Source organism: Delphinus delphis, chromosome 11 (assembly GCF_949987515.2).
Source record: "Delphinus delphis chromosome 11, mDelDel1.2, whole genome shotgun sequence".
Classification (NCBI taxonomy): Eukaryota; Metazoa; Chordata; class Mammalia; order Artiodactyla; family Delphinidae; genus Delphinus; species Delphinus delphis.
Window position 1 is genome coordinate 43021768 of NC_082693.1, and position 24393 is coordinate 43046160.

The window sequence follows — 24393 nt, forward strand, 5'->3', positions numbered from 1 at the left end:
AGAGACACACTCGGTCTTACTTCCCAAGCTCCCTGTTGAGTGCCCCCTCCAGGACGTGCCCCATCCCAACTCCAGGCAGATGGCCTCCCACAACAGGGGTCCTCAGTGGTCCATGAACGAAGGACAACCCCAGCCCTCCAGCACCCTCCACCCCAGGGGCTGAGAGGGGAGAAGATAGGTCACACCCAGAGGAGAAGTGTCCACAGCAGGGGGACTGGTTGGAATGGCGTAGGGATGGTAAGAAGCACACAGACTCAGGAGACAGGGTGGGGCCCCAGGTGAAAGGGACTGCGGTGTCGAGAATGAACTCTAGGGAGGCCCATCGGGGGCCCCTGTGCTCAGCAGTGCAGGCAAGCCAGTGTCTTGGCTAGAATTGTACAAGTGGAGATTGTGAGATGTGGTCAGATCTGGGATCTCCTTGGATGATAAGGCTGACAGAACTTGCATATGGATTCAGTATGAGAAGCGAGGGAAAGAGAGTTAACGAAGATGGGCCTGAGCTACCTGTCAGATTAGGGTAATCCAAGGTGATCTGGGAAGGGTTCCAGAAGAAAGGGTTGGGGCAAGGTTTGGAGGGAAGGAAAGACCTAGGGCATAAAGTGGGGAAGAAGAGAGTCCCTGTTGAGAAGTCATAAGGAATGAGAGTGAAGAGATGGGAAAAGAAGGGAACAACTATTCAGGGGTCCTTAGTTCAAGCTTCTCGAGGGCAAGAATCGCATCATCTATTTCCACTGGATCCCTTAGGGTCTTCCATTGATATTCTGCACATGGCAGGTTTAATCAGGTACTCAGTAAACATTTGCTGCTTGTTGAGAAGTGACCCAAAAGGCAGGGTAGGGTGGTATAAAAAGCACTCAACTATGTCTTGGGAGCCCTGACCACCTTCTGGCAGAGGGACCTTGGGCAAGTCACTGTCTCTCAGGGTCTCAGATCTTCAGTCCTTTCTCACCCCAATCCTCTTTCCTTGGCTCTAAGACCAAGAGTCTGGAGGGGCAGTCTGGAGGGGAATGAAGCCGAGACCCAGAGAGTGGGTCGGAACCATCTAGATATGGGTCAACGAGAGTTCACCCACCAGGGTAGCTGGGAATGAAGAAAAATGATCAAGCCAAGAGCCCCACACATGCCATGCCCACATTTTCCTTGCTGTGATGTCTCAGCATTTTGGGGGAGTTTTTGCAACTCCACAACTTCTAAATATTGAAATGCTTGGACTCAGTCATTGGGTGCCCTTTATTTTCTATCTGTTCTCACTCCTTAGGGGATCTCATTCAATGACACTGATGACCCCAAATTTATATCTACAGCCTGGACTTCACCATGAAACCCAGACCTGTACATCCCTCTGCCTACCAGATGCCTCCACTTGGCTGCCTAACAGGCATCTCAAACCTGACATGTCCAAACTGACTCCCCCCAAACCAGCTCCTCCTGCAGTATTCCCCACATCTCCATGGTTCTGGTCACTCAGGCTAAATCCCTTGGTCTCATGCTGACTCCCCTTTCTCTCACACCCTCCAACCAGCCCATCAGCAAATCCCTGGGCTCTCTGAAAAGTACATCCAGAATTTGACCACTCGTCACCACCTTCACTGCCACCTCCCTGGTCCAGGCCACCATCATCTCTTACCTCGTACTGCAATAGGCTCCTGCCTGGTCCCCCTCCCCCCCGCCCTTGTTTTCTCAATCGAGTCTCAACAGAACAGTAAGAATTTTCTATACAAATACAAGGCAGATCATGTCAAACCTTCTGCCCTGCTCCAAACCTTCCAGTGACTCTGCATCTTACTCAGAGCTGAAGCCAAAGCCTCACAGGGGTTATTAGTCCCCACGTGATCTGGTTCCCATTACCTCTCAGTCCCACCATTCACTCTCTCCCTTATTCCCTCTGCTCCAGCTGTTCTCCAACAGTAGACACGCTCGCACCAGGGCCTTTGCCCTTGCTGTTCTCTTTGTCAGGAATGCTCTTCCCCCAGAAATCTGCATGGGCCATAGCGTCTGGTAAACGGCAGGCTCCGTATGTTGGGGGCCTGAGCAGGGATAAGAAAGGGCATGAGGAGGAAGAGGAGATGATAATGGAGTCTGGGCCCACACAAGAAACAAAATGGTTCATCTTGCTTTCTGTCTTCCTCCTTATGGGGAACTTGCTCCACCCTGGCTCCTCAGGAAGCACCCCACTCTCCATCCCACCCTCAGGAGGGCCTCACGCTCCAATGGCACCACATCCCTCCAGGACTCGTGGACCTCCTGAAAAGGAAACATCTCACTCCCCTGACGCTGAATGGGACAACCCTCTCTGCTCTGCTCCCAGAGGACGTGGGGAAGAACGGTCTCATCCAATCAGTCACGCAGACACACTTATCTCCACCACCGTCCTGCTGGGCCTGAGCCCATCAAGTCCATCACCGTTCCCCCCTTCTTTTTTTTTTTTTTTTGCGGTACGCGGGCCTCTCACTGTTGTGGCCTCTCACGTTGAGGAGCACAGGCTCCGGACGCGCAGGCCCAGCCACTCCACGGCATGTGGGATCTTCCCGGACCGGGGCACGAACCCATGTCCCCTGCATCGGCAGGCGGACTCTCAACCACTGCGCCACCAGGGAAGTCCCTCGCTCCTCGTCTTCTTAACCTCTGCTTACTTTCCCTCCTCGGCCCTGCCTTGCTACTCCCAATCATCAGGGCCCCATTAGCACACATCGGAGGCAGGCTGAGGCATGAAGGCTGGTGTGATGAGGCCAGAACAGCCCGGCCACGGGCCTCCAAGTCGTGGGGGAAGGCAAGTAGACTTGAGGGGAAGGCTTTGGGGGTGGGAGGCTGCAGAGGCCAGAGAGACAAGGAAACAAGCAAAGAGAATCAGAAGCTGTGATGAGATGGTGATCCAGAGGGATGCCGAGAGGGCATCGGCCAGAAAATGGGGGTCACACTCAGAAGCAGAAATGGGGAGAGAAGCAAAAGCCGACAGACGTCAGGAGCTGGAGACAGGGGGTGCAACAGAGAGTCTGACCCCCAGAGACAGACAGACGGACAGAGACAGACCAGAGGAAAGAGACAGAGAGACGCAGGAGCTAGACCGCTATAGGCGGGGAGGGACGGCGGCAGAGGCTACCCAAAGAGATGGAGAGATGCACGGACAGACCAGAAGGCTGCAAAGAAGGCGAGAGAGAAGAAAGAGCGGAGGCGGGAGTGGCGGGAAGCGGCGGGCGCGGGGCGGGCGCAGCGGAGCGGGCGCGGGCGCCGGGAGCCGGCTCGTAAAAGCCGCGCCGAGCGGGGAAATTGCCGCCAGAATCGCTGAGCTCCACAAAACGCTGCCCGCGCGGCCCGCCGCCGCAGCCGCTCCAATCTCCAGACTCATCGCCGCGCGGGCTGGTTATGCATTTAAATGTTATTTAATTGGATTGCGGAGGAGCTGGGGGCCACAGCGGCCCCCGCCCCCGCCCCGCACACGCCGCGCGCAGGGGCTGCTGCCTCCACCACAAATCTGTATTCCGAGTCACAGATTGCAGCGCACCCCCTCCCTACCTCCTCCCCCAGCCCGACGGCTCCCCTCTGCGTTTGGGGTCCTTCTTCTGTTCCCCCCGCCCAAACGGAGCCAGAGGACACTCAGAAAGACACAAGTCCCCGGAAGATGCGTGAAAAGGCAGGGGCTACATAAAAAGACTCCAGACGCACAGAGGCCCAACCGCAGCAAAAATGGGTCACACTGAATTACACGAGTGTCCATCTGGGAGATTTTTCAAAATGCAGAGACAAGGAAGATCCCCAGGGATCACAAAAGTACACAAATGCATGTAATACACTGGAGACCCACGCTCTGTAGGGAACACATCACCGTACCCCTTGGAATGGTTCTTACGAAGTGACACGACCACACAGGGGGGCAAGATCTTGCTAACTCAGTGACTTTCATAGCCCTTCCTAAAGCTAGGTAAGGAGTAAAACACACGTTCACTCTCACACTCACGGCCACCATCACACCCCAATCGCTCCACTGCGGTGCCTTTCCACGGCTGGAAGGCAAACCCTTTCTTCAAAGACTTGTTCCTCTCCCAGTGCACAGCAGAAGGCATCATCGGATGAGGTTCTGAGAGGCCACTGCATCAGTCATCAAGTTTCCTAAAACCGAACAAAGAAACAAAACTGAGCCAACATCACAACAGGTAGGCTTGAGGACAGACACGGGGAAGGCCTTCCTCAGAAGACAAAGTTTGAGATCCCAAGGGGTGAGACTGGGCTTCTCCCCTATCAACTGCAATAAGAGACCCATTTCTGTAGCCTGGACCAGGAGTCAGCACCATCAAGGTAGATGGAAGGACAAAATGACCTGCTGAGGCATGTCCCCCACACACTCCCAACCAGCCGACAGGGAATTGCTGGCCTGAAATGATCAGGGTCAAGATGCTTCAATTAATGAAAATGGAAATGGCAACCCGGCTTGGCGCAGGCCACCATGGAGGACTGTTCTGGGCTCTCAGCCACCCCCTCTGTGAGCTGGGCATAGAGACTGACATCAGGCTGAGATCCTTGAGGAGGAGTTAGGGGCAGAAGAACAGGCAAGAAGATGTGCAGGAAAATTCTATTGCAGTTGTTTTGTTTGTTTTGTTTTTGACAGAATGAGGGCCAAAACAAGGAGAGAGAAAAGAAAAAGGGAGAGAAAGTTTCCCCCAATACATAATTCAACCTTGACTGGTAAGCTTGGGCTGTGGCCAGGCTGGCATAAGGACCTCTGAAGAAGAAAGCAATTCAGCCTCCCCCAAAGCAATTTATTTCTGTATCACCTGATGGTCATAGCTGGGACGTTTATCCATGTGTCTAACCTCAATGTCTTATGCTCCCACTGAAATTATTTCCTTCTTTGGGGCATTAGGAAAAAATAGAAAACAGCTGGCCTACATCCTCCCAAACAGGAATATTTGGAGAATTGAGACCTAGTCTGGGCCGGGCCACAATCTCTATTCCCTCCCTCCATTCCACTCATCTTCTCTGCCCGGCAATGCCCAGGCTGAGTTTCTGGCCTTTTTTGCTTCAGCACCTGGACACCCCCTGACACAGCTATTGCTGTTTTCCATCCCAGAGGTTCACAGAACAAGAGATCAAAAAGGAAGCCCCATTTCCCATCTCCCATAGAGCCACGCCCAACACCTGGTTCCGGCCAATCCTGGCCCCTGAGCCCCTCCCCGCAACCTTGCAGTTGGGGCTGAGAAATTCTTGGGGCAATCTGACACCATTGGGTGTTCTCCTTTTCCGAACACCCATGCCATGGAGGTGGCAAGATTGAGCAAGTGATGAGAGAAGAACTTTCCAATCACTGCCCTCTCTCAGTGGCACACAGCCTCCTATCCACACTGAGGGCTAATCCCTTCCTCAGTCAGTGTGCCCAGAGCACTGTGTTTAGAACTTGCTCACAGCACGTTTTCTGTTTGATTTATACTATAATTATATGCTTGTATCTCCCAGCACCAGACAGTGAGCAACATGAGGGCAAAGAATCATCTAATTCACCTCTGTCACTCCCTACAGTGTCTAGCGTGGGGAATGGCACATAGCAGACATCAATAAATGTTTGTCAAACTGGGAAAGGAAAGTCAAGGACCACACAGTGGTCAAACTCAAGACTCAATCTTGGGTCTTCCCTGGTGGCTCAGTGGTTGAGAATCCGCCTGCCAGTGCAGGGGACATGGGTTCAATCCCTGGTCTGGGAAGATCCCACATGCCGCCGAGCAACTAAACCCGTGTGCCACAACTACTGAGCCTGCGCTCTAGAGCCCACGAGCCACAACTACTGAAGCCCACACGCCTAGAGCCCGGCTCCGCGACAAGAGAAGCCACCGCAATGAGAAGCCCGTGCACCACAACGAAGAGTAGCCCCCGCTCGCCGCAACTAGAGAAAGCCCGCGTGCAGCAACGAAGACCCAACACAGCCAAAAATAAATAAATAAATAAATTTATTTTTAAAAAGAGACTCAATCTTGCTTTAGGCCATCCTGTTTCAGTAAGAAAAAAAAACAGGAAGAGCCCCTTTCCTCCCCAACACACTCCATCCTGCAGGTCTCAGAAGCACTCCCACCCCAAGCACAGCTTGGTTTCTATCAAGTTGAGTGTGTGTAATTGTGTGTGCGTGTGCGCGCATACATACATGTTGGAGTGGGACCTTGAAGACCCCATCACTTCTCTGAACCGGAATTCGCGTCACCATCACTGGGCAAACACAACAAACTCTGGAGATACTCATGTTACTGGATGGGCACCCTGGGGTAGATCTCCAAACCCAGATGCGGGCACCCAGATGTGCATTCGTCCTGGACACCAACTTTGTGCCAGGTGTGGGGTTACATACGGGGAAGGGAATATGAGGCCCTCTCCTTGCCTTCAGGGCATCCAGGGCAATCCTGTCTTCACCTTGGCTGCATATCCACAGCACAAAGAGAAAAATAGATGCGAGGCTATACTTCAGACCTCCCTAATTAACATCTCTTAAAGTGGAGCTGGGATGCTTGCCTTTTTTAAAACCTCTACAGGTGAACTGATTCACAGTTCTATCCAACAGAACCTTCCAAGAGGATGGAATGTTCTGCATCTGCATCGTCCAGTCAGTAGCCACTAGCCACGTGTGGTTACTGAGCACTTGAAATACGGCAAGTGACTAGAGTTGAATTTTTTATTTTGCTTAATTTTAATTAAACAGCCACACATGGCTAGTGGCCAACATATCAGACTGCAAAACTCCTGATGATCCCAAATCACTTCAATTTGGCTTTAAAATACTTCTCACAACATTGTGTGTGTGTGTGGCGGGGGTGGGGGGTGTTGCCACGCCATGCGGCTTGCAGGATCTTAGTTCCCTGACAAGGGATTGAACCCCGGCCCGGGCAGTGAAAGCACCTGAGTCCTAACCACTGGTCAGCCAGGGAATTCCCTTACAATATTGTTTGGTAGCAGCTGACATCACCATGCCCTTTGGCCCAGGAGAAAACAATGAGCTTCCCCTCCCTAAGGACACTCTCACATGTACTGAAGAAACTGTTCTAAAATGGATTGGGGGGTAGGGGCCAGTCTGGTATTTTAAGGCCTATTAGCCAGCTAAGCCACCACACCAGCCTCCATGCCCAGACTGGAGGAAAGGCATGGAGTACCCATTCGTTAGAGGTTGACATTGGTCAGGGAAGAAAAAGCGGTGACATGATTTTAGGTGCCTGTTATGGACTGATTTGTGACTCCCCCAAACTCCTACTGAAGCCAAGTTAAACGAGGTCATAAGGGTGGGTGGCACCTTAATGCAATATGACTGGTGTCCTTCTAAGAAGAGAGATATCAGGCAGGTGCACACAGAGAAAAGGCCATGAAGGGCACAGCGAGAAGGCAGCCACCTGCACACCCAGGAGAGAGGCCTCAGGGGAAATCAAACCTGCTGACATCTACATCTTGGACTTCTAGCCTCCAGCACTGTGAGAAAATAAATTGTTCAAGCCCCCCAGTCTGTGGCATTTTGTTATGGAAGCCCTAGCAGACTAACATGGTGCCCTTGGGAAAAAGCAGGCCCAGGACCCTATTCAGCCTCTCCCTGAAAAGATGCACCCCAAGAATTGAGGGCAACAACCCTCTAGAAGCCAGATCCAGCAGTGACTCTGACACACTAAGCCTTCAAGTCATCATCTTGGTCACTACTATTCAAGAGCCTCTACGCACTGCCCAACCCTACCCCCACGACCTCGTGATTCTCACCCCAATGCTAGGCTTTCACCCCAACCAACTCTAACCCCCTGAGACATCTTCCCTACACACTAATCCCCTCCCTTCCCATTCCTGACCCCACTGCACCTACACTGCCTCCTGTATGGCTTGCCCCTTCATCCCCCATCTGTTGGGTGTTTTAAGTGCATGTTCTGTGCATCTCACTTCCTTCACTGGACTGCAAATTCTCCAAGATTAGTCTAGCATTCAAGACCTTTCACAAGCTGGCCCCAACTTAGCTCTCCACCTTGTTCTCCCAACTGGGCCAAGTCAACATTAATCTACTCGCCAGCCCTTGAACAATGCTCTTCACTAAGCTCTCCAAAACTTTCCCAGTCTCTAAAGCCATCTGAAATGCCACCTCCTCCAGAAAGCTCTCCCTGACTACCTTGGCTAAATACATAAGAGAACAATGGCTCTTATCTCTGTGCAATTATTCCAGTGCCCAGTTCTAGTGCTCTAACTGGGGCAATAACTACTTAGAAAGAGAGGAAAGGAGTCTAAGGAACATGGGGGTGCAAAGCTGTAATGTAATTCTGATGCCAACCACCCGGAGTTAGCACAGACCCCTCAGGTTTAAGGGCAGAGCCCCCAACAAGACTGCCCTCACTGTAGATGCCAACTTCAAGTTTGGAGGTCCCCAGGCCACCTGCACTGCTGCCTAACTGGCTACAAATTCAAGGGTTCCCACACCCTCCTCAGGCTCGATAACTTGCTAGAATGACACAGAACTTAGGAAAGCACTCCACTTACAATTACAGTTTTATTATAAAGGATACAAATCAGGACCAGCCAAATGAAGAGACACATAATGCAAGATCTGGCAGGCTCCCAGTTTCCACGTCCTTTCTCCCAGAGTCAGGACACATCACCCTCCTGACACATCCATGTGTTCACCAACCAGGAAGCTCACTGAAGCTTCCATGTCCAGAGTCTTTATTAGGGTTTCATTATGCAGGCATAAGTGATTGAAATCATTGACCATGCGGCTGAGCTCAGCCTCAGTCCTGCCTCCTCTCTCTGGAGGGCAGGCTGATATCACCTGGCTTGAAGCCCCAGCCCTCTAATCACACTGTTGGTCTTTCGGGAATGGTCAGCCCTCCTGAGTCAAATTTCAGCATAACCTCAAGTGTGGTCTGAGGGTCCCACCATGGATGACAAACTCCCAGCACTTGGGAAATTCTGAGGATCTAGAGGCTCCCTCCCAAGAACCAAGAATGGAGGCCACTCAAATTACTTATTATACAATGGGGGGGACACATATTAAAAATCTGATTTATTGGGCTTCCCTGGTGGCACAGTGGTTGAGAGTCCGCCTGCCGATGCAGGGGACACGGGTTCGTGCCCCAGTCCGGGAAGATCCCACATGCCGCGGAGCGGCTGGGCCCGTGAGCCACGGCCGCTGAGCCCGCGCGTCCGGAGCCTCTGCTCCGCAACGGGAGAGGACACAACAGTGAGAGGCCCGCGTACCGCAAAAATAAATAAATAAATAATCTTATTTGAGAGCTGGAGATGACCGGTCCTAGGAGCTAGAGTCCAACCATGTGTTCCTTATTAAGCTGGTCTCTGCCCCCAACTGAATTCACTCTCCCAGCCCTTACTAAAGGGGCAGCCATTCAGCAGACGTAAGAAATGAGTCAGCTGGAGATACCAGGCTCCCATCCACCCATCACAGTGCCCCAAGTAGCAGACAAACCACTGGACAGGGCCCTAACAGAGACCCTACAGCTTTGGCAAGGCAATTAGAGACTGTTCATACCACCCCCCGGTACCCAAGAGAACCCTTTGCAAACAAGAAGAGGTAAGAGATGGGAAAACATAAACCACCACCTTCTACACCTGACACGCAGGAGGGAAAAAGAGCCAACACAAAAGTGTTTAGGAGCTTTTAATGCTTAGACGGAAAAATCACAGGCTGGGTTTGTCATAACTCATTAGTCCATCTCTGGTGGGGCAAGAATCTGCCCATCACTCAGGCTACAGGTGGAGGCCCAGCCCCTACCTCCACCCGGGTCTTTGTGTCAGAGGGGCTTCCTGTGTAGTGCAGTGCAGTGCCTCCCCAACCTGGGGGCAAGAAAGCTAGAAAAGGTGTAAGGAGCACCCACGTGCCAGGCATTACGCAAGGCACTTTTAAGGGTTACCTCAGTTAATCCCCACACCAGCCCCATGAGGCAGGGACCCCATTTTATAGATGAGGATCCCGAGGCTTGGAGAGGTCAAGCAACTTGTCCAAAGTCATAAAGTTCACAAGTCTCAAAGCTGGGATGGAAATCCAGGTCTTCTGGCCGTTCCCACGCTGCCACACTGAACTGTCTCTCTCTGACGCAGCCTCAGTCTCCCATCAGAAGCTCACTCTCAGCAGCCATGACCCACGCTTTGTCCTGGTCCCTGTGAGGCAAGGGGTGAGCTGAAGGAAGCCGTTCTAGGACGGGTGGGGATCCTGGCAGAAGCTTTTCTCTAAAACGGCAAATATGACCTCGGAAGTCACTGTTCAGGTCACTCTCCGCCGAAGAGAGGCTCCAGGGAAACACTGAGGTGGAGCAGTTTGCAGGTGCTGGCTCTCTGTGGAGCTGGGTACCACAGACCAAAGAAGCAACGCTCAAAGGAAGGTGAGGCGGGCAGGAATCAGGAGGGCAAGCAGGAGTAGTGTCCAAACTGCCGCGGCAGGTCCCAGCAACCAGGGAGCCGAGGGGGACCTTTTCGCTCCAGTCCAGGAGGCGCGCGGCCATCTGCTTGCCCCGAAGGACCCAGGGGACCTTGAACACATCCTGTGCAGGCCGCAGGGGCGCTCACTTCGTTAACAGCGGCAGCAGCCCCAGCTCGTTCAGTCTCTCCTTGGCCACCACCTCCCAGCCCTTGTTGGCCTGCGGGTTGCGAGGGGACGGGTGCAGGAGCCCCTCCACCTGGACCTCGGGCATCAGGCTGGCCAGAGCTCGCCGCGCCCGCTGCTCGGCCAGGCGGCCCACGCCCACGACCAGCCTCACCCCCAGCAGCTGCACCTGCCGGCACAGGGCCGCATCACAGACCCCAAGGAGCTGTTCTCGCTGCTTGGCCGGCAGCTCGGCGGGGGTGAGGTTGCGGCCGCTGGGAGCCAGGAGGAGCAGAGGACACAGGTTGTGGACGAAACAGTGACGAAAGAAGACCTCGGGCTGTCCACAGAGGTTCCGGAAAAAGCCCCAGAACCGGGCACCACTCACCTCGGACTGAGGGCACTCCAGTCCCAGCACTGGTCGCTTGGGGTGCTCTTGGGGAGGGGTCTGCACAGGCCCCCCAATGCCCAACCAGTCCCGGACTACACTCACTTCCCCAAAGGGCACCTGTGGGGAAGAAGAGACACACCAGGGCTTCAGACTGGAGAACTGACGCCTGGGCTCTGAACCAACCAGCCCCTCTCCACCCTCCAAGAGGATCTAGCTGCACCCCACTCACCCCCCACTCCAACCACCTTCACCCAAGGGCCTGAGACAAGGATTTCTGGCCCTTGGTTTGAGCCTGTCCCTCTTTCTCCAATTGTTCGTGTGGCTTGCGGTCCAGGAGGATCTATTTGTTTGCCTCTACCCCACGAGCCTTTGGGACCAGGTACAGGAAGCACATGGGGGATATGTGGTCCCACACAGGGCGTGATGGGTAGCAGGGGGGACAGACAGATGGCCCGAGACAGAAAGGCGGCCAGAGCTAGAGGAGGCACAAGGACAGGGCTGACCACTGCTCTCTGGGTGCCCTCTCAGCCCAAGCCTCAAGCTGTCGTTTCCATCGATCATCATGGATCACCTTTCAGCCCCCAGTTAGGATCAATAAAAGCGATTGAGCCTCCTGCCCTGAAGCCTCTTCCCCTCCCCCACCTGCCGAGCACCCGCACGGAGGGGCAGTCACTCATCTGGAGGTCTGCAAGGGAAGCAGGTAGGCCCTGGAGTCTGCTCTGTTCCGAAGCTCTCCTCAAGCTGAGAAGCAGAACCCGGGTTGCCGGAAAGTCCTGCATCTCTTTCCTACCCACCCCGGTCAACCCGTCTCCCCACGGACCCCATAAGTCCTGGTCCCTCTCCTGAACTCAAGCACGCTCTAGGGAGAGGGGAGATCCGGCAGGGTAAGGAAAGGATGGGGCTGGCGGAAGGCAGGGCTCTCAGAGGCAATTAGTGGACAGCTCACAGGGGAAGTGGAACTACCATTAATGTGCTTGGTTAACTAGGGGCAGCGAGGCCGGGAGAGTGTCTGAGACCACAGGAGCCAGTGTGTGGGGCGGGGGGGCCCACACACGTCCACAGCCGCGCACAGGCTCCCCACAGCCCGCGCAGCCAAGCATCCACCCTGAAGCCTCCCCCTCCACCCAACAGAGGAAGCCGACCTCTTTACCCCAGTCTGGGCCATGCCAAAGGGTCCTGGGTTCATGCCCAAGAAGAGCACTTGCTTGGGCCCCTGGCAGTAGCGGGTCACGTAGCTGCGATGCGGCTCCCACGCATACTCCACAGGATTGTAGATGACGCCCACGGGCTCAGAAAACTGCAGCTGCTTCAGCTCAGCATTAAGCCGGAGCTCCTCCTCCAAGAAGCCCTCAGCCGAGCTTCGAGGGGAGGGCTGGGGCTCCACCAGAGCACCCCCCTCACGGAGGGGCCCTGGCGGGAAAGCCTGGGGCACAGCCATGACACTGTCACCTGGAAAAGAGATGGACAGAGGCCCCAACAGCCCCAGTCATAGCGTGGGAGGGATCCAGGCTGGCCAGGGCCCCTACTACCACTTCCTGGGCTCAGAAGAGACTGTCGGGCTTCCCTGGTGGCGCAGTGGTTGAGAGTCCGCCTGCCGATGCAGGGGACACGGGTTCGTGCCCCAGTATGGGAAGATCCCACGTGCCGCGGAGCGGCTGGGCCCGTGAGCCATGGCCGCTGAGCCTACGCGTCTGGAGCCTGTGCTCCGCAATGGGAGAGGCCACAGCAGTGAGAGGCCCGCGTACCGAAAAAAAAAAAAAAAAAAAAAAAAGTAAAAAAAGAAGAGACTGTCAGTCACCCCCAGTCTCCAGGCAAGCTCTCGCTCATCTCAGCTCCTGGTAATGAAGGGCCCTTCCTCTTCTGGATTCAAGTATCCTCCCTCTTTATATATTACCTGGTGAGCACAACCCATAACCACCAACCATCCCCCACTCCAAACCTCCTTTCCATCAGGCACAGGTTTTGAGTCACTGGTTCCTAGGCCACGCCTAGGTTTTCAATAAATATTTACATGGCAAACTTGCAGCACCTAAAACAAGCCCAGCCAGGAGGGACTGTGTCCTGGAAACCAATGTGCTAAAGGGTGGGATGCAGGTGCACAGCCACAGCCCAGAGACTAATTACAGAGCGGATTACAGTAGCTTCCAGGTGGTGAGCAACTGCTCCGTGCCAGGTACCCCTCACTGATGTGCACGACAACCCCACGAGGTGGGTATTACTGTTCCCACGTTACAGGGGAGAGAACTGAGGCTTAGCAAGATCAAGCAACGTGCCCAGGGTCACGCACTTGGCAAATAACGAAGCTGGGATTTGAACCCAAACCATCTGACTCAAGGCTGTGCGCATCACCACCCACACCCATCTCGCTTTAGACGGTTCCATCGGCCACCCTAATTCTACAACCCCGCAACCACAGCCCAGCTTCTTGCCCACGTTCAAGAATCCTCAGTGGTGAGTGAGACGATTACCAGACTCACACTAGACTCCTACAAGCTAGGTAACCCTGGCCAGAGCCTCAGGTCTCCTCACCCAAATACTAAGAAAAACAATATCCACCTAACAATATTGATATAAGAAATGGAATGAGATATTGTGTGTAAAGGGCGGCCCGGGGGAGGTAAAGGGGGAAGGGAAGAGGATGAGGAAGAGGGAAGGGGGGAAGCAGGAAGAGGGAGCACCCCAGCGAGCTCTGTAACCCACAGAGGCCATTCCTTCCAATCTTCCTTCTAATCACTCCCATGCAAACCCAGTGGTCCAAACTGACCTTTCCATTCACACTTTCAAAACGCCCTTCCTACCTCAGCTCCCCAAACCTTGCACATGCTATTTCTACAAACCCAATTTTTCACAGACTCCTTGACTGAAGCAGGACTGTGAGTCCCTTACCCCTCCACACATCCAAATCATACGTCCCCTTCCAGATGCAGCTCCAACTATCCCTTTGGTAAAGCCGTCCCTCTTCAGGATGCTGCACCATTTGCTGTACCTTCCCAGCCTCGCCCAACCCAAGTACGGCTGGCGTGAGGCCTGGGAATCTGTATTTTAAACAGGCTTCTTCAAGTGATGCTGATTGTTGGTGACGGCTGAGAACCACTGCACGTCACCATGGTTAGCTGCTTCTTCATGAATTCACACCTGGCCTCTCAGACTAGACTTCAGGCAGATCAGAGAGGAGACCCTGTTTAATTTTCCTCCATAGCTCCAAGGTCCTAGCTTTTATTAGGCAGTCAACAAACACCTGCTCAGCTGTATCCATACCATCTTTTTTCAATCCTGTTTAAAACTACCTTCTGGGAGTTCCTGGTGGCCTAGTGGTTAGGATTCCGGGCTTTCATTGCCATGGACCAGGTTCAATCCCTGGTTGGGGAACTGAGATCCTGCAAGCTGTGCAACACGGCCAAAATAAATTTAAAAATAAATAAAACTACCTTCTACCCAGGAGCCTTTCCTGATGGACTCCTCTCCACTTCTACATCCTGAGTCCACTCAAGGCTCAGCTGCCTGCTTTGCCCTCTGCTTGCTTCTGAGGGCTTGCCAGGCTCTGGCATGTTTCCATCACATCTGGGCCTCCCACAGGGCAGGGACCATGGTTCTTCTCCCTCTCAACCCCTTGCCCAGGTCAAGAGTAACCTCTTCCCCGAGATGGGACCTCAAGGTTGACACAACAGCTTGATCCATCAACCTGTTCTCTGACCCTAGCCTAGAGAAAGTGGGAGAGAGAGAGAGAAAAAATCTTAAATCAACTATACCCCAATATAAAATAAAAATTTAAAAAAAAATCAGGGCCAAACTTAGGAAATCCTTTCCTAGACTGATCTCAGAAGTCTTTAACTGATCTGTCTGGGTGGCTACCCACGGCCAACTGAACTCAAACAAAAGCTGAGAAGGGAGCTGCGGAGAACTCAATAGTCTCAGGGGCCCTTGATTTGCATCTCCCCACACAGTGCCAACATTAGTAGGTTGGCTGCTCCAAGTCTGGAACCTCTCTCAGGCCTTAAGTTGAGCCTACCTTTGATCTTTAGGGACCCATGCTGAAGACAGCAAGGCTGGGGGTACACAAAACAGTGACAAGGTCTTATTTTCAGTGTTCCAGAATTTCAAAGCCTGACCGGATGGCAAGAGCTGCAGGCTATGTGTCAACTGACTCAAATTCTAGTCCTGGTTTTATCTCTAGGGTTCTCTTAAGTCATTTACCTCTCTTCTCTATGAAATAATTCCATCCAACCTACCACCAGCTGTTAACTCATTTATACTTTTCAATATTTATGAGTCTCTTACATGAGAGGCACTGTGGTAGTCTCCTGGTGGGGAAGAAGTCCAAAATGAATAAAATGTAAGCCAGGTTCATAAATGACTGTGACAAGACAGATAAACAATTGTTATACACTGTGATTCCAGCTTTAATGTCCTGAACAAAACACCATGAAAGCCCACCAAAGGAGAAACTTGGATGTCCTATCGAAAGTCACCCAGGGCCACAGACTTAAGAAAGGCAGATACTTTCTAAATGACAGTGCCATATTACATTAAGTGCGAAGGAAATGGAGGGTGACCCACCGATAAGTCTGGCCACCCAGGCTCTCTGACACTAAACACAGCAAGTGCAGAAGGAATCCAAGACACTATCCACTCCCCTGTCCCTTGGGGGCACTCCAGGAATCCACAGGGACAATCAACAAATCCTTAAACCAATAATGATAACAATAATAATAATGGAGCATGGACCCCGAAACAACATTTCAGCTCTCCTCCTAGTTCCGAGGGGGCTGACGGCTAAGCTCCACAAGAAATCTCGACCTCCGCCCGCGGGCTCCGCCCGACGGGAAAGCCTCGTCTCCGCAGGCCTTCCGGGCGGCTCCATGGGCTCGGCTCTCCCTGCGCCGGGCGAGCCCCTGACGGAGCGAGGGGCCCCGAAACACAGACACCCCGACTCCCCGCCTGCCACCCACGGGGAGCCCGTGGAGCTCCCAGCCCGCCCCCAAAGCCCCAAGTTCCCAGACTCCCACTTCCCTACCTGGTCCAGCGCCCCATCCGGTTTCCGGTTCCTTTCCCCCGCCCCTGGGCGCGGAGGGCTGTGGGAATTGTAGTCTACTTTGTTTAGGGAAGGCGATTGGCGTAGCTACGGCCACTTCCGCCGGAAATACTAAAATTCCCGGAAGGTGTGCTAAATTAGCCCTAAGTGACGCTGGGGATTGTAGTTTATTCTTTACAGCGGGGCTAAATTCTGCAGACTTGAGAAGTGAGAAGCCAAGCTCTGTAAGGATCTTGGAGATCCTTTCTAGCCGTAAAGGGCATCACCTTTCCAAAAGTTCATCCACAACACTTTTCCCAAAGGAATTGTCAATCAAGGAGCTTCAACTATCCGCAGTCTCTCAACTCACCTGAGGGTATTAACAATGGCTACAGACCATTTCTAGCCCTCCTTCTGCCCCAGGTATAAGAGACCTCTCCTTTGCAGCTCTCCAAGGACTGTATATAGAACATCCACGGAGGCACTTCTGGCATCTCTAACAACTCCTTAGTAATGACTTTGAGACTCTTGCATCCCCCATTACTGTCCAAACCCCTGTCTCCATGGCTTTACCATTTCAGTTCTCTCCCTACTCTGCTCTGCTGTCTACCCAGCTCTATGACCTCCCATCCTTCCCAATCCTCCCCCTCGAATACTCTGTCCAGCACACCTTCCTAGACCAATATCATGGCCTCATCTAACAGTTCATTCCCTCCCACCTCCCCAACCCAATACTAATATCCAAAGCTGTCCCACTCCTAGCTTTGTTCTTGTCCTGTCTCTGGATCTGTTTCTGTGTCTTGACTATAATATTTTCATTAGACTGTAAACACCATAAGGCCTGTTATCTTGTAGATTCCTCCCATCCCCCTGCCCTGAATACTCCAGCACAGCCATGACTGAGACCAGGGAAAGCAGTCTCCCTGCAGGTGGAGACCATTGAATCCCAGAACAGGAAGAGGTGAGAGAACAAGGATGCTACCCCCTTCCCTAGCCTCCCCTGCTCTCCTACCAGCAGACAAAAACTTAAAGGATGCAGGAGGAGCTTCAGGGAACTGTGAGCAGTGAGCCTCTGAACCACAGGTGAGAAACCACCCCTACCCTGGCAAGACTTCGGAAACTGAATTAATCATCCACCTCAACAAATTCCATTATTTCCTGAGCTTTCATTTGTGCTAGATTCTCTCCCTCTCTGTGTCTTTGACTCTCTCTGCCTATGTAAATGTATCTCTATCGCTAGTCTCTCGTATAGCTGTGTATCTGTGTGTCTCTCTCTCCCTCTGTGTACATCTACCTCCCTATCTCTGCTTTTTTCTCTGGAATGAGTGAAATAAGAATATCCTGGGGACTTCCCTCGTGGCGCAGAGGTTAAGAATCTGCCTGCCAATGCAGGGGACACAGGTTCGATCCCTGGTCTGGGAAGATCCCACATGCCACGGAGGAGCCAAGCCCATGCGCCACAACAACTGAAGCCTGCGCTCTGGAGCCTGCACGCCGCAACTCCTGAGCCCGTGTGCTGCAACTACTGAAGCCCGCGCGCCTAGAGCCCATGCTCTGCAACAAGAGAAGTCACCGCAATGAGAAGCCCGTGCACTGCAACGAAGAGTAGCCCCCCGCTCGCTCGCGCAACTAGAGAAAGCACGCGCGCAGCAATGAAGACCCAACGCAGAAAAAAAATAAAAGAATATCCTGAACTAGCCAGGTCCCTGCTCAGGCTCCTCTATCTCCATAGATCTATGCATTTGTGTGTTTCTAAACAAAAATTAGGAGGGAAGGGGAACCACACCGGTGGTGTTATCTCATTGCTTAGGAATTCTAGGAGGGAATTCCCTAGTGGTCCAATGGTTAGGACTTGGCGCTTTCACTGCTGTGGTCCCAGGTTCAATCCCTGGTCAGGGAACTAAGTTCCCTCAAGCTGCGTGGTGCAGCCAAAAAAAAAAAAAAAAAAAATTCTAGGAGCCTCACCAACCCTTTGACAACCCTCCCGCCACCCCAGCCTTTGTCCCTTGCTGCCAAGCACTATCAGGTTATCATCATGGCAGCCCCTCCACACTCCAAGTCTGTTTACAGGACAGTAATGAGTGAAGTGAGTGACAGGCAAGCAGAGATCCCCAGGACCCCCACCCCCAATTCCCACTTCCTGGAAGTGTTGGATACATGTTTCTGTCCCTGTAAGACAGGGACCCCAGAGATAGGGAGTCCCAACATGGGAGAAACTGAATCTTGGGCAACCCCCAGTGAGTGGCTGTAGCTGATCCCGTAGGGGCCTGGGGGCCTTCTCTGCCTCTAGTCCATGCTACTCCTCCCCGCTTGGTGAGTCCCTCTCAGGGAAGATGGAGGTGACCTGGACAGAGCCTAGAGAGTTGGGTCACTCCCTAGGGGCCAGCCAGGTCTGCGGCAGCGCCCTCAGCTGCCCACCAGCCTGCTTCTGGGGCTGGAGCCCAGGCGGGAAGGGGTTAACCTGCTGGCTTGTTTTCCTTTGGTTTCCTTGGGCTGCCTGGGCTGTATTGGGCCACGAGCGCCATCTATCGGCCTCTGGAGGTCCTAGCCCAGACTCCCAGATCACTTGGGCTTCAAGGCTGATCTCTAGCCCTTCCCCTGCCTCCAGGCTCCTAGGGGAGGGAAGGGGAGCTGTCTAGCACAGGGCTTCAGTGCAGAAAATAGATATGTGGATTGGAGAAGGTGAAGGCCATGTTTCCCACTCCCCAAGTAACAGGTATCACCCTATTGGCTCCTGCCACCTTTGGGAACCCCAAAGGGCTTCAGGTGTTTGTCTGTCAGTGTAGCCATGTCCCTCTGCTCCACCACAGTGGGCGCTGTCTCACTTGTCCTCTCTCAGTCAGCCCAATAAACATTCAAAGAGCATTGGAGAGGAGAGGCGATGTAGCAGAGGCCTTTAGAGTGTGATCTCTGGACTCTGACCACCTGCCTTTGAATCCCAGCTCTGCCATTTACTAGTGGTGACCTGAGGCAAGTTATTTAACTTCTCTGTGCCTCAGTTAACTCAACTGTAAAATGGGATAATCATTGTAATCCAAGTCTTCTTTTGTGATAATTAAGTGACTTAATTACATAAGGTGCTTAGTACAGGGGGTGGCCCAGGATTGGTGCTCCATAAAGGTTAATTGTGTTGCTCTTATGGCCATGTGCCAGGGTCTCAGGCAGACGCTAGTCTGAGGACCCCAGATCCAGGCCATAGAGCCACATCAGACACACAAGCATGAGGACAAGACCGGGCAACTCGTCCCTGGAGATTTCCACAAAAACAGTGACCCATGTGAGCTAGGTTTGGGGGCTGGAAGCTCAGGATTGCGAGGAAAGTGGTTTCAGGCCTCCAAGGTCAGCAGGAGATGGGACGAGGGGAAGCTGTAGGAAGGAAGGGCATTAAGGAAGAGACATTAACAAGCTCTTAAAAGGACCTTGAATTAGGGAAGTGGCAGGGAGTCCCCAATGCACGGGGCAAGCAAGCATCCCAAAGACACGTCCTCCTTGGTAAAGTCTCAGAAGTCTCAGGATTTGATCAGGCTCCCCACGCCTCCAAAGATACATCATATCACAGCCGCAGCCCAGAGCTCTGCGGGGACCTCACCCTCGATGTCTCTCCCCTAGGCTGGTGGGGAGGGGATTCATAAATGGAGAAAGCTATCTGTAAGTCCTGCAGGTCCCGCTCCCACCTCCTTCCTACACCTGGAGAACCAGGGGAGGTAGGCTGTGAATTCATGCATTTGTTTCTTTCTTTTTTAAAAAAAATAAATTTATTTATTTATCTATTTTTGGCTGCATTGGGTCTTCGTTACTGCGCGCGGGCTTTTCTCTAGTTGTGGCGAACGGGGGCTACTCTTTGTTGCGGTGCACGGGCTTCCCACTGCGGTGGCTTCTCTTGTTGTGGAGCACAGGCTCTAGGCGTGTGGGCTTCAGTAGTTGTGGCACGTGGGCTCCAGAGCACAGGCTCAGTAGTTGTGGTGCACGGGCTTAGTTGCTCCGCAGCATGTGGGATCTTCTCTGACCAGGGCTTGAACCCGTGTCCCCTGCGTTGGCAGGCGGATTCTCAACCACTGCGCCACCAGGGAAGCCCCATTCCATTTACTTCTTAACAGGTTCAGGCATCTCCCTGTCTCTGTCTTCTCTATCTCTGCCTTCATCTACCTTACCGGGAAATGGGTACGTAGGATTCTTCTCCAAGGGGCGAGAGTGAGGTGCAGAATGACGCCTTCTCAGGTAAGACAGAAATGCAGAGCCAGTGGGGCCCCCGTCCCAGCCTTCCCACCCCACTGCCCCCTCCTCAGCCCAGAGGCAGCACAGACCAGCTTTATAGATTGGTGTCCTTTACTTAGCTGGAGGCAGGCGACGGCTTCCAAAGTCTCTCCAACTCAGGTGTTCTCCCTCTCCTGGGGCCTGGACGCCTGGGTCCTCAGGAGAGGAGCGGGGACTGGCTGGATGGGCTGATTTGCATCGCTTGCTTGGGAAGCAATTATCGGAGAAGCTGTCAGCTCAGCGAAGCGCTCTCCTCGCTAATCGGATTTCACCAGAGCCTGGGGCTTGGGGGGGCTGAGTACTTTGGCTTGATGCAGTGGTGGGAGATGTCGGGGCCAGGAGGCCGGACAATCTGTCTGAGTGGTGTTAGAGTTGTCCAGAGCAATTATCCTGAAGGGACCACACAGATAGCAGACAGACAGACAGCCAAGTGGACTCGTCTGATAGCTAGATCCTGCAGCAGGAGGATGAAAGTTACACTTCAGGCAGAGTGGGAGGTGCATCTCCCACAGATTGAGCCAAATTAAGCAACTGAGAAGTCAAGATGAGTCTGGAAGAGGGTCCAAGTAGCCAAGTGGGAAGAGGACCCAAGAACCCCAGCCTCCAGCCTACCCACCACCCAGGCCCTCCCCTGCCCTGCCCCGCTCTGCCAGCAAACTGGCCCCAGAGCAGGGACCTGACCAAGGCTGAGTCTTCCCAGCCCAGCTCCTCCCCCTACAGTGTTTCCAGACCACACTTTCCCTGCCCCTGCCTCTGGCTCTGTCACTTGTCTTCTCTGGTCCCTGCAGCCTTCTACCTGCCCCCTCCTTCCCACCCACACTGCCACACTCCATCTCTCCCCACATTTTGCAGTAGACAGCTGACCCCTCTCCCTGCCTCTGTCCTCCATCCCATACCTTTCAGAGTAGTGACAAGGCTGAAAACAAGAACGAACCTTTACTGAGCGTTCCTTCTAGGTGAGACAGCACCCTAAGAACCTTATGTGGAGTCTCCCATCTAATCTTCACACTAACACCGTGAGGGACATGCTCTCGTATCTGCATGTACTGATGAGGACACTGCCGCTGACCCAACTTCCTAAAGGAGGGACCTCACCTGAGCTTGGCATCCCAAGCTACCAGGGCAGCCCTGGCATATGGTTCATGTACAATAAATCTCTATTTACTGAATTCATGATTGAATGAATGATTTACCCTCTCCTCTACTTCCAGCTGACCTCCAGCTGGGTAACATCCACATCCCAGGAGTGGCCTCCCAGCTCTCTTGTGTCCTGACCCCCCCTTCCCTCACCATCACAGCTTAACCTCCCTCACACCTCTCCACACATTCCGTGCTCCCACACGTCAGAGAGCTTGACTCCCTCATCCTCTCCTGCCTTTGCGCCACGGCCCATCTTGGCCCCCTCACCTGGAACATTCTTCCCTCCCCATCTCTGTCACTGAATACATTCTACCCATTCCCCAAGGCTCACATCAGATGCCACCTCCCCCTGCAAGCATTCCCTGATCCTCCCTTTGCTTGTACCTCCCTGGTGACCCTTGTCACCAACTGTTCAGTTTCACTTATTGCTAAAATGCTTATGAACCTTGCTAGACTGTATATTTTGAGAGATCAATCTTTAGTCTTCTCTCTTCTGAGCACAGGCCCACTGCCTTGGACCAAGTAAGTACTCAATAAACACCTGCTGAAAAGATGACTATCTGTTCTCTAGTTTTATCTCATTCAGAGATGCTCTTATGGTGGACTGAAAGCATCACCAAGCTTTCAAGGAACCTCAGAGCTGAGGGTCAGGCACTTACCAGCAGTGTGACCTTAGGAAGTTCAGCACCTCTCTGAACCTTGGGCCGGCCATTTCGTTCTTCACCTAGAAGAGAGGATGCCAATGCCTTACCTCGCAGGACATGTGAGGCATCCTCATCTTATCCGCGTACCTGTCTCTGAGCTGTGGGGATCTGTCTCTTTCCATCTTTCTGCCTCACTGCTGAGCCTCTGCCTCTCAGACTCCCATCAATTCGGGTGCATAGCCCAGGAGTCCTACCACAAAGCTCCCTCACTGTCACTCAGGCGTGTCGATTTTCCTGATGCTACCATTCCCAACGGGGGAGAGGGAATGGTCTCGCCCTTTCCCAGGGAGCCCAGAGGGACCAGCCTCACCTTGGCTTCCTCTCCCGCTTAGCAAGTGAGACCTTGTGTTCTCCCTCTGAAAATATTAATAATAAAGAAACAAGGCACTGGGCATGGAACTGGATGCAAATTGGCCCCAATTCTCAGTCCAAGGAAGAGAATGCCTGAGCTATGGACGCAGAGAAATCCTGTGCTCATTTGCATGTCATTTGCATTGTATTTACATGTGATCAATTTCATGTTCAAATGCGCAATCCTCCCTCCCCAGTTTTCCCCACCCAGGGTCCCCTCAGCCGCTGCCCGCATCATTCCCCCCAGCCCCTGGCCCCTACCACAAACTTCTCCATCCTTTTCCTCCTTCCTACCAGGGTCCCCGGCTCCCCCACCTTTACCCTCAAGGACCCACTTGCCCAACACCCAAAATAGATTCCTCGGGTCTTATCCCTCAGTTCAGGATGGGCATCCCTGCCTGTCCCCTCCCGCCCTGAGCCGGGCGGGCACAACAGACAGCAAGCGCGCCTCTCAGCAAATCCCAGCCCCATTCAGCCTCATGATTAATGGTGCTGCCCTCCCCATGAACCTGCCTTTAATACTGAGGAAGTTATGAAACCGCTATACATCAGCAGCTCCGGCCCCGCTGCCCCCGCCCGCCTCCTCCTCTCCTCCACCCCCCACCCTCCAGCTCCCTCTTCAAAATCTCATTTGGGCTCCTGCTGCCTGGGCCCACCCCTCCTCCGGCCTTTGCTGGGAGGAGGGGGTGTCTGCCCCTGCCACCATCCTGGTGAAGACCCACATCTCATTTTCCCTTCCTCTCTCCCCCTGCTCCGCCCTCTCTCCCTCCCCGCCCCCCAACCGCCCCCCACCCCCACCCCATGGCTGCATCTCCGGACCCATTTAGAATTGCTGACATTTTATCTGCATTACATACATGACTCCGTCCCCAGCAGCCATCTCTCATGGATTGTGGGGGGGGGCGGGGGGCGGGGTGGTCCCGAGCTTGGGAAGATGGTGGGGAAACAGGGTAGAGGTGGGGAGATGGATAGATAGCACTTCCTCTATGCCACTTTCCCCTCGGGCCCTCTCCCCGGGCCACCTGGGAAGTTGCGCAGGTGGGACCCTAGGGTAAGTTGGTACCCTAGCCTCCTCATGTGACTGCCTGCTACGTCACAACAGCAAAAGACCTTTTCTTAGACTGCACAGACTAGGGAAGGCCATGTTGCCCAACACCCCCTCCCATGGGGCTCCTCCACAGGAGATTATGAAGGTGGTTGTTTAATCTCTTTTAGCTGACCTGTCATAATATTTCCCATACCTGTCTATTGGGAAGTCCCTCTGAATGTCTAACCACTGTGCCTCATGCTGCAACCGTTATTTTCTTCTTGCTTTGTCCTTAGAAGTTTGAAAAGCAGTATTACATCTCAAGTGAATTAAACCTTTTGTTCCAGTGCCTGAGCAATCATAAATACAGTCACTGGCCCACACCTCTGAGTCTTATAAGCAACATAAGAGGCAGAGGGTGGGGCAACCCTAGAAAGGAGGAAATTGAAACCCAAATTCAAGAAGAGGAAAGGCGAGAACCTGTCTGAGACCAGAAGGCAAGGACCCAGGGGTCCCACAGTCCCAGTGAGCAGTTTTCTCTCCATTGAGAGATGGACGAGGCAGAGGGCAGCAACAGATAGAGAGACAGACCGACAGACAGACAGCAGAGGGGAAAAAAGGGGGAGCTGAGAGAGAGACAGGTAAAAAAAGAGACAAACAAACAAAGAGCTAGACAGACAAAGGGACCATCCGCCTGGAACAGGCAGACAGGTGAGCAGAAGCCAACAGAGGCACTGGTGCAGCGTGTCCCAGGCTGGATACATGAGAAGGGCTCTCTCCGTCTGCCTCTGTCAGTCAGGGTCTCTGGGGCTTTTCATCCACTGGGTCCGCATCTATCCATTTTCCTGGGAATGTGTGTTCTCCTTAGGCCTCTCCACGCCCTGTCCCTTACCCTTCAGTCTCCCCAGCCGTGCTCCATCCCTGTCGCTCCTTCTGTCCCAGGTCATCTCTCTGACTTGCCCTTCACTCGCCCTCTCAGAGAGA

At 53.3% G+C, this 24393-nt stretch overlaps 1 protein-coding gene across 3 annotated transcripts; it reads right to left on the reverse strand.

Moving 5' to 3' along the window:
• Positions 1 to 9603: 9603 nt before the first annotated feature.
• SMUG1 (single-strand-selective monofunctional uracil-DNA glycosylase 1) lies at positions 9604 to 15967 on the reverse strand. 3 transcript variants are annotated; one of them, XM_060024905.1, is made up of 5 exons: positions 15937 to 15954; positions 15201 to 15276; positions 14351 to 14622; positions 12073 to 12371; positions 9604 to 11039 (listed from the first exon to the last, which is right to left on the reverse strand). In XM_060024905.1, the coding sequence occupies exons 4-5, from the start codon at positions 12358 to 12360 to the stop codon at positions 10512 to 10514; spliced, it is 816 nt and encodes a 271-aa protein (XP_059880888.1). In that variant the 5' UTR covers positions 12361 to 12371; positions 14351 to 14622; positions 15201 to 15276; positions 15937 to 15954; the 3' UTR covers positions 9604 to 10511. The 3 variants fall into 3 exon arrangements, with proteins under 3 accessions (XP_059880888.1, XP_059880886.1, XP_059880889.1); XM_060024903.1 differs by lacking the exon at positions 14351 to 14622 and having other exon boundaries at positions 15937 to 15957; XM_060024906.1 differs by lacking the exons at positions 14351 to 14622; positions 15201 to 15276 and having other exon boundaries at positions 15937 to 15967.
• Positions 15968 to 24393: the final 8426 nt, after the last annotated feature.